The sequence below is a fragment of the Hemibagrus wyckioides genome, linkage group LG28 (assembly GCF_019097595.1).
Source record: "Hemibagrus wyckioides isolate EC202008001 linkage group LG28, SWU_Hwy_1.0, whole genome shotgun sequence".
NCBI lineage: Eukaryota > Metazoa > Chordata > Actinopteri > Siluriformes > Bagridae > Hemibagrus > Hemibagrus wyckioides.
In genome coordinates, this window is record NC_080737.1 from 15010396 (window position 1) to 15019523 (window position 9128).

A 9128-nucleotide genomic window follows, 5' to 3' on the forward strand; every position below is an offset into this window, starting at 1 on the left:
AATTTAGGAATAAAAAAAAGTACATGAGTACATGATTTTACATATCTGCATGTCTCATTGTTTCAATTAAACTGAAGTTCATCAGTGGCGCAATTATAAACATGTCAGTTTTGGTTGAGTGTTTTTATATTAAGAAAAAGACTCTTGCTGTGAAACTCAATCTTTTCTATTATATTTGATACTAATACAGTGTCATGGCATTGATATATTTATTCTCATTTCTTAGTGTATATATATATATATATATATATATATATATATATATTTATATTTCGGCCACAGTCTTCATCCTCATCCCGTTAGCCGTGAGAGTTCTTCATTCAGAAAACCCTTAAACATTCTACAGAGAGTCATATAAGAGAGAGAGCTTTCCTTTCAGAAAAGCTTAAAACCGGGTTTAGAAAGCTAGAACCATCCTAAATCCTCCTGGAATCAGATCTGAAACCTATATTAAACACTGACTCTTAAACCGCACTTCAGGTTACCACAACTCAAATAGATATATATATTTTTTAACAGATTTACAACCTGAACTAAAACATGGTTTAAAATTCCTTAAAGCCCTTTTTATCCTGTAAAAAAATAATGACCGAAAACGGTTTCAGACGACTGTAACAACACAAGTCAAAATGAGAGACTCGATGGTTTAAGAATAGTGAAGTGATTTATATTTCATGTTAAAGGATTTAACAGTGTTTTTAATGGGGGGATCTCATGTTGCCTTCAAACAGTGCATTTGATTTCAGTTTCATAATGCTCTTTTCTTATAAAAAAAAAACAAAAAAAAAAACAACCTTATTTATCAGAAGACAGAACACCGATTGCTATATAAAAATGTAAAATAGTAAAACATGCAATTCAAAACTAAAAACATAAAATACATTTAAAAAAACAACAAAAAAGAAAAAGACGAGAGAAATCGAAGACCATAAAAAAAACCCCATTTCTGTTACAACAAATAAACGCTTTCGTGATCTAAAGCCGATGAATATTTCCATAATTTCCACGGATACTATCTATTTTTGTTTTTTTTTTGTTTTTAGTGCATTGTGCAGGACTCTTAGGAGCAAAGAACAGGATGTTCCTTACACAAAAAAAAAAAAAAAAAGTACATCACTAAAAATAGACGCACAGATCCCAAGGAAAGCGAGCAGGAAGCGTGTAGCCATTATTCAAAAATAACAAAGCAGAATAAAACGTAATAAATATCGGAGAGCCGCTATTTCGTTTTAAAGCTGGAAACACGGCATCGGTTTCGACCTCGAACTTGTGCGACATCGTCGATGCAGAAAGATAGGAATCTGAATGAAAATAAAAATTAAAAAAATGCTAAAGTGTATTCATCAGTCAGGAAGTGTCCTTAAATACGGGCGGACTCGAACTCGTTTGGCATCGTCACATTTAAAACACTGAAAAATCAAAGAAGAGCGAAGGAAAACTCCAGCCGTGTTTTCTTCACGCTATTTTTTTTCCGTGGGTCTGAAACACGGAGGCGAAAATGAATGGCGGCAGAGCGCTAGTGCTTTGTACGCCGACTTTGGGCCCTTTGAAGCCAAGTGCGTTTGACAAAAAGTTGTCATCGCGTTACGACGACACGTGTGTCCTTGCTGCAGGGTTATTTTTGGCATCGAAAACGAATAGGATGCCACGTTTCGGGACGACGCCACACACAACCTCATGAACGGTTAATGAGCGTTCTCGGTGACTTCACGGCCTTTCCTTACTCCGTGTCTGTATTGCGAGTCTCTTCAGCCGCTGTTAAAGACTCCAGAGAAAGCGTCCATTTCCAGAAAAAGCAAGGAAGCGGGGTGGTGGATGTGTTTTGATGAAGAAGAGTGAAAGCTTCTCGACGCTCTCCGTCTCACACAGTGTTAGAGAACGCACACTTCAGACGCGAGTGTGCCGAAGCCCTTTAAAAAAAAAAAAAAAAAAATTCCGAGGAGCTGGAGTTTTGCAAAGAAGAATTTTTTTTTTGTTTTTGTTCAAGTACAACGTGTTAAAGGGAATGGGAATAATCTTTTCTTTCATGCAAGTACGCACACACTTACACACGAATCACTACTACGAGATGTGCAGAACTGAGACGACGAAGCGCAGAGGTGCGAGAGTTTAAAACAAAACTGCTCCCTTTTCATTAAAGAGACTGCGGGGGAAAAAAATGCTACAAAGGTGTAACAAATACTACAGACGTTACACGAACCAAGCACGGGGGGGGGGGGGGGGGTCAAAAGGGTCACTGTCTATTTAAAAGCCTAAAAAAAAAAAGGATTGTTCAAGTCTTCCTACCTGTTGCACCTTTAACAGCACAGCCACACCTTAATCTTCGAACCCTCCTCCCTCTGCTTATGTGATGTAGCACCGATCCAGCGTCTAGCAGTTCTGAGGTTCAGACTTTTTTTAAAAAAAAAAAAAAAAGATCGTGTGATTCGGCTCTTTCGGAAAAATAAATAACGTCATGCATATATTGCCGTTGAGCACGTCCTTGTACAGTGACATTCACTATTCATCCTAACGTATACAGTATATGATTCGTTATAAAGCTGTTCTCTGTAGATGTGGATCTGTACAGTGACAAATAGGTTTTTTTTTTAATATAATAATAATAATAATAATAATAATAATAAATCTAAAATCATTCCCTTCTATCCCATATGGCTTTTCTGTCCTGGCCTTGTTAGATCTCCATTTCCCTTTTGAAAAATAAGATTTCTTGCTAAAACTCGCTAAAAACACCTCGCGCTTCATTGCACAAGGTAACGTTTGTGTACATTCAATCAAATCAGAGAGCTCACGTCGTATTAAAACGCGGCACGTCGCTAAAAAATAAGGACTCTCCGTGAGCTGCTTAGCCTTTAAATGGCTTCAGTGATCCGCCGCTTGATCGTGGCCCCCGTGTAGATTCGCACACGCAAGCCGTCGCGTTCAGGTAAAAATGACTCTCCGGTGATCGGGTCTCGGGTGTAAGCTTTCACATCTGCCTCTCTCGGTTCAGTCTTTCTAATTCGAATTCGTTCGATTAATGCTTCTCTTCATTGACCTCTCTTTCCAAATTTAGTCATCAGGATAGCCACAAAACGGCGTCAGAGCTGAGGTGTCGGATCGCGGTCACAGTTTCGGGTCGTCGTCCGGGATCTGGGTCTTGGCGTGAGAAGCCGAGGAGGAAGATGAGGAAGATGAGGACGAAGAGCTGCGGCGAGTCTCCACGCCTGTGCTGGTCATCTTCAGCTTGCGGCGTTTGGCCAGCGGTGCGTTGTCTACGCTCTTCAGGAAGAAACCTTCTCGCTTGCCTCTGTTAAATGCCTGAGGGAGACAGGTAGAAAAAATATATATATTTTTGACTATAATTGAAAAGTAATAAATCCTGCAATAATTTACCTTTTCAAATGAGGATGTTTTGTTCCACATTCACTGTGCCTATGTGACGGACACGTCCTTACAGTAAAAGGCACTGTGAGAGGAGGACCGTCTAATCACACTCTGAATGACCGCTAACTCTCAAACACCTCGGAGTGTTCAATAAAACTGTCACCTGCTACTTATACCTTTTATACCCATACAGCTCAAACTGTTATCATCAAGGGCACTACAAAATGTCCTTAGAACCCTGTACCAGAATTTGTGGGCAGCATTTATATTATCCAGACATATAAGCTCATAGCAGCAGTCTCACTATTTTGCAAACATTCTGCACTGCCAGGAATTTGTCATCAGCTGTCTTTTAGTTGCGATGGTAATAAATCAGCCACTAATGAGCACGTCACATTATGCGTTCTAAGGGTCGTGGATCTCGCAACTCGTGACCAAAGCAGTCTTTTATTATTTGTCTTCGACACCAAAAATCGGGCTGAAACCTGCATAATGAGATTGCAGTTTAAAGAATAATTAAATGATGATGCTGATTAAAGGATGATGCTGCCGGGTAACCTTGTATGTGGCGTTGACGTAGGTGCGGACGGTGGGGCCACTGGATTCCAGGACGTCAGGGGTGCAGAGAGGAGTAGACGAAACACCTCCGCCTTGGAGCCAAGCGTTCTCCTTCAGATCTGAAAGTTTGAGTCGCAGTTCAGGTTCCACTGTTAACAGACCTGGAAGACAGACAGAGACATTATGTTTCTTGAGAGAAGGACGGAAATGCAGATGTTTTGTATTAGTGCTGATATTCCCACATCCCAGGATGATGTATGATGGAATAATACAAATCTCTTTGAAAGAGCGGTGAAACACCAAAACAGGAAACTCTAGCTGAACTGGACTCACAGGCTGGACTACAATATATAGGAACCCAAGACATCATCAGAATATCATCTAAATCTGACAGGAATAACACTGGCATTAAAGCGAGAGGAGACGTAACTAAGAATTAAGAAATTTTTTTCCCCTCCTAACAGCTTCTCCGTTTTTTCAAAGAATCTGTTCAAAGCTAAATACCAGGTTGTATTTGTACATATGTTCTTAATAGTATTGCTTCCCGAGCTACCGGTAGTACAACATTCCACCCACATCTAATGACTAATAACATTTGTCACAATCATGATGACTAACTTAAGTGTGTTCTGACACACTGGGGTTGAAACCAAGCCTTTTCCTGCTGTCCATATAATATAGAGTCTTCTTAATGCAGCACTGCATTCAAAAAGTATCTTTAATAGGAAAGTGCTGATTCTGATTATATATACATACATAGAAATTGTAGATACACTGATCAGGCATAACATTATGACCACTGCCAGGTGCCGTGAATAACACTGATTATCTCCTCATCATGGCACCTGTTAGTGGGTGGGATATATTAGGCAGCAAGTGAACATCTTGTCCTTGAAGTTGATGTGTTAGAAGCAGGAAAAATGGACAAGCGTAAGGATTTGAGCGAGTTTGACGAAGGGCCAAATTGTGATGGCTAGACGACTGGATCGGAGCATCTCCAAAACTGCAGCTCTTGTGGGGTGTTCCCGGTCTGCAGTGGTCAGTATCTATCAAAAAGTGGGCCAGGGAAGGAACAGCGGTGACCCGGCGACATGGGCGTCCAAGCCTCATTGATGCACGTGGGGAGCGAAGGCTGGCCTGTGCGATCAGATCCAACAGACGAGCTACTGTTGCTCAAATTGCTGAAGAAGTTAATGCCGGCTCTGATAGAAAAGTGTCACACAGTGCATCGCAACAGGGAGACCAACAGAATATTAGGCAGGTAGTCATAATGTTAGGCCTGATCGGTGTATTTATAGTTACATGCAAATTACATGGTGATGGTAGCTGGAGAACCTACCTCTGACTAGATCTTTGGCCTCCTCGGACACGCCTTTCCAAGCATCGCCATCCAATGAGAAGTCGCCTTCTTTAATCTTGTGCATGATGTCGGCAGCATGCGATGAGGTCATTCCTTTCTTCCCGCTCTGGAACGGGACTTGTCCGGAGAGCATGGTGTACTGCGGAAAAATAGCACACAGTACAGTGACCATGTGAATTCTAATATATAAGTGTACTAAATTTAAAAAAAAAATGAAACATGTATACAGAAATAACAAAATCTTCATTTCTACTCATACACAGACACACACACACAAACACACACCAGGATAACTCCCAGGCTCCAGAGGTCACACGCCTTGTCATATCCAGAGTTGTGAAAAAGTTCAGGCGCAGCGTACTGCAGTGTGAAGCATGGCGTCTGCAACGGAGCGCTGCCCGTTGGGAACAGGCGTGCAAACCCAAAATCGATCACTTTTAGCAACGAGTCCTCAGCTTCATCAGCGAAAAGTATGTTCTGAGAGAGGGACAGATAAAGAGAGGAAGGAAGACTACATATTTAGCATCAGTGAGTTATTGGAATCAAGAAACTTGCTTAGGTCTGAACTAAAACAATCAAATTAGCTTGAAATCATTAGTGACAAACATAATCTTATAACGGACTGATTAAGTGATGTATAATGAATGGAGCCCAGGTTTTGATTATACAGCCTTCTCTTGCTCTAAAGTAGAACTCCTTTAGTTGGAGCTGTATTTTCCGCCTAAACTCTGATTACAACAGACATGAACTTCCTTTTTTCTGAGGAAGCAAAGGAAAACCAGTTCAGTCCAGTGAGCTACGTTCACACATGCAGCGATTTTAATGCTGCAAGTCTCCAGTCAAGTCGCAGGTAGGTGTCACCATAGTAATAATGTTTATCAGTGGGTGGTGCAGCTAGTGTTCCAAATCAGTTTTCTTGCAGCTAAAATTAATTTGTTCTGCAGGGACAGCTTTTGTATTTAATATGAACCAGTATATTATATAATACGAGATGAAGGAGAAGCGGTGTGTGCGCTCTTTGCCAAGGATCTCGTGCGCTCTACTGTCTTCATTCCCATTAGCATTCGCCGTAACATAAAGTTAAGCTTTCCTTAATCGTCTCGCTGGACACGCCCACATCGGAAGTCGCCAAAACGAACGGCTGCTTTGTCGCTACAATAATTGCGTCATTAAATGTGTTGATGAAATGCCTATGACTTTTAGTGAAGACATAAGTGTCAATGAGAAGTATCGTCATGGCTCGTCACGCAAGTGCCTCACTTTTGACCCGATCCTACCAGAACAGGAATGTGTAAATAACCCGAATTCCTTCAGACCATATTGGCTCAGACATCTTAAACATTTCATTTCACTGTACGTTTTAATTTGTGTTACATTTGTCATCTGCTTTAGTTGTACGTTTCAAGTGCTGAAGGTTTGTGGTATTGACCCACTCAGCGTTTTTCCCACTGAGCCTTTGTTGTAATACTGACCACACACTCGTGTATAGCCCAGACTGAACACTGCACACCTACTCATCAGGCAAATTCCCACATTTACATGCAAATCAGATGCAAATGCACTGTTCCTTCCTGCACAGAAAGCAATTAGGATCTCATTTGGGGTATACAATGGATGAGTTCATAACTGCTACAGTTTATTATATCACCTTCATAGGTGCAATACCTCTCTATCCATCTTTGGAGTAACATTTATCCATTTATTTATTCATATATTTACCTCTGGCTTGAGATCTCGGTGTACGACCCCAGCCTCATGCATGAAGCTGACAGCGGACACCAGGCTCTTCATCAGCTGACTGGCCTCCCCTTCAGCAAACAGCTTCTTTCTCTTCAGCCGCTCCAGGAGCTCACCCCCACGCAGCAGCTCCATTACCATATATGTGTGATACTGAGAGCACAGATAAAATAATAGGTAATAATGACCTTCTGGACAGCATAAGGGTGTTTAAGAGATAATATAAGCGTCAAATACCTGATCGGTGTAGACCTCATGGAGGGTAACTATGTTCGGATGAGATTCACACTGTCTAAGTGCTGCGATCTCCCTCTGAGTCATCGACTCCATCCTGTAGCAACACCACAAACAACAGTTTATTATTTATGCATGGACAGAAAGTTTTCGCTCATACATGGCCTAGAGTCAAGAAATTTGAAGCGAAGACTGAGACTCGCATCTGAAAGCGGTTACTCAAACCTAATGCTTTGTTGATTCAGAATATATTTTTAAACTAGCTGTTTCTATGCCGCTTTTGAATCTCGCCTCCCAGACTCTCGTCCGCCTTGCTCTACACACCTACGGCTGACGATTTTAACAGCATACTCCTGGCCACTCTGCTTGTGCCTGCACTTCCTGCAGACGGAGAAACTGCCCTCGCCCAGCGGAGACCCCTGAAGACACAGCTCGTAATGCAAGAAAAACTGGGACTCCTAAGAGAGAGAAATTAAAAAATCTTGTGAGTCCAGAATTATTGACACCCCTATAAAGATGACAAACACTTCCCCAATCATAGTGAGAAAGATACTATATAATACACCACTTATATTTTATATAAAAGAGTTGCATGAAAGTTCCTGAAACTTCCACTTCCAGTCAGGAAAAACAATTTGAATCATTTTTATAGTCAAATGTGACACAAAACCAAATTTTTGCCTTTTTTTTATTATTATTTTTTTGAGTCAGGTTCAGTGGAAATCCTTCCATAAGTAAATCCAACCTTGGCAGGAAGTGACTCTCAAAAGTATAAATTGTGGGGGGGCGCAACATTTTATTAATATTTTGCAGAAACAATAAAAATAAAAAAAAAACAAACACACAAAGCAAAAATTTTACCTATAAAGTTCTGAATAAAGGGTGCCAATAATTTTGCATAAACAAACCTACACTATCTTTGTACATGACAATAGTAATTAAAATTTATAGTATATTCATAGTATCTTGCCAATCAATAAAAATAACAAGTGCTTAATTAAAGAAAACATTTTGAAGCACCTTTAACATGGCGCTACGCTGAACCGTAGCAGAGCCAGGTCGGTCCACGCTCACCGGAGCGTCCAGGAAATCTCCCATCACCGCATTTTTGTTGAACAAGATGGATGGAGCTACGAACGAGTAGCCCTGGAATCAGGAAAGAGCAGTGAAGGAGGAAAAGAAGAGATTTGAAGGTTGGGTTTGTGTATATCTGGGAACAGCAGTCTGGATTGGAAAGGGTTCACCAATAAAATAGGTTGCTAACCATTATTTCATTAATGAGAAAAAAATGGAAGATTGTGTGTGTAGGTGTGTGTAGGAGTGTGTGTAGGAGTGTGAATGTGCGTGTACCTGGAAGAGACGGTCAGTGCTGGGAGGTGTGCTAGCAGGGGAATAGACCGGATCCATGCCTGTGAACTCCTCAGCAAAATTCCCCACATCCAGCTCATTACGCAGCTCTGGCTTGAACGGACTTGCAACCTTTTTCGCTGCCAAATCTGCCCAATTCAATCCCTACAGCGATGGAAGCATGTGAGACTGCAAGATCTTACTCAGTTTTTATTCTCTAGTGTTCCTCTAGACTTTGCATTCTCAAAACAAACCTATTCTTTCAATACCACCTCGAACACTATGACAAGATAAGAAGTGAAAGAGGAATGCACAGTACCTTGAAGAAAGGATGACCCTTAATGTCCTCGGCTCCCCTGGGCCCAGAACCCAGTCTCTTATGCGGGTCTTTTACCAAGAGTTTCCTGATCAGGTCCTGAGCCACCGGCCCGATTATAGAAGGGAAAGGGGGCTCACAGCGTAAGATGCGCCTGGAGGAGTGAGCAGAGATACAGAGATAAAAAAAAAAATTTTTTAGAGAGATTAA

General features: G+C 41.2%; 1 protein-coding gene across 2 annotated transcripts in view; it reads right to left on the minus strand.

Annotated features, from left to right (window-relative positions):
- Positions 1-1019: 1019 nt before the first annotated feature.
- The window catches only part of rps6ka4 (ribosomal protein S6 kinase, polypeptide 4), a 19329-nt gene continuing 11220 nt past the window's right edge, over positions 1020-9128 (minus strand). Inside the window, exons 9-19 of one of the 2 annotated variants that reach the window (XR_009203944.1) lie at positions 8922-9072; positions 8606-8767; positions 8276-8401; positions 7580-7713; positions 7259-7352; positions 7004-7174; positions 5570-5761; positions 5264-5423; positions 3925-4085; positions 2287-3300; positions 1020-1910 (exon numbers count right to left, since the gene is read on the minus strand). Coding sequence is in view for 1 of the 2 variants with exons in the window: in XM_058383565.1 (XP_058239548.1) it covers positions 3106-3300; positions 3925-4085; positions 5264-5423; positions 5570-5761; positions 7004-7174; positions 7259-7352; positions 7580-7713; positions 8276-8401; positions 8606-8767; positions 8922-9072 (1546 nt within the window). In the remaining variant the exon portion in view is untranslated. Of the gene's footprint in view, positions 3301-3924; positions 4086-5263; positions 5424-5569; positions 5762-7003; positions 7175-7258; positions 7353-7579; positions 7714-8275; positions 8402-8605; positions 8768-8921; positions 9073-9128 lie in introns of both variants that reach the window. The other variant, XM_058383565.1, reaches the window with a different exon arrangement.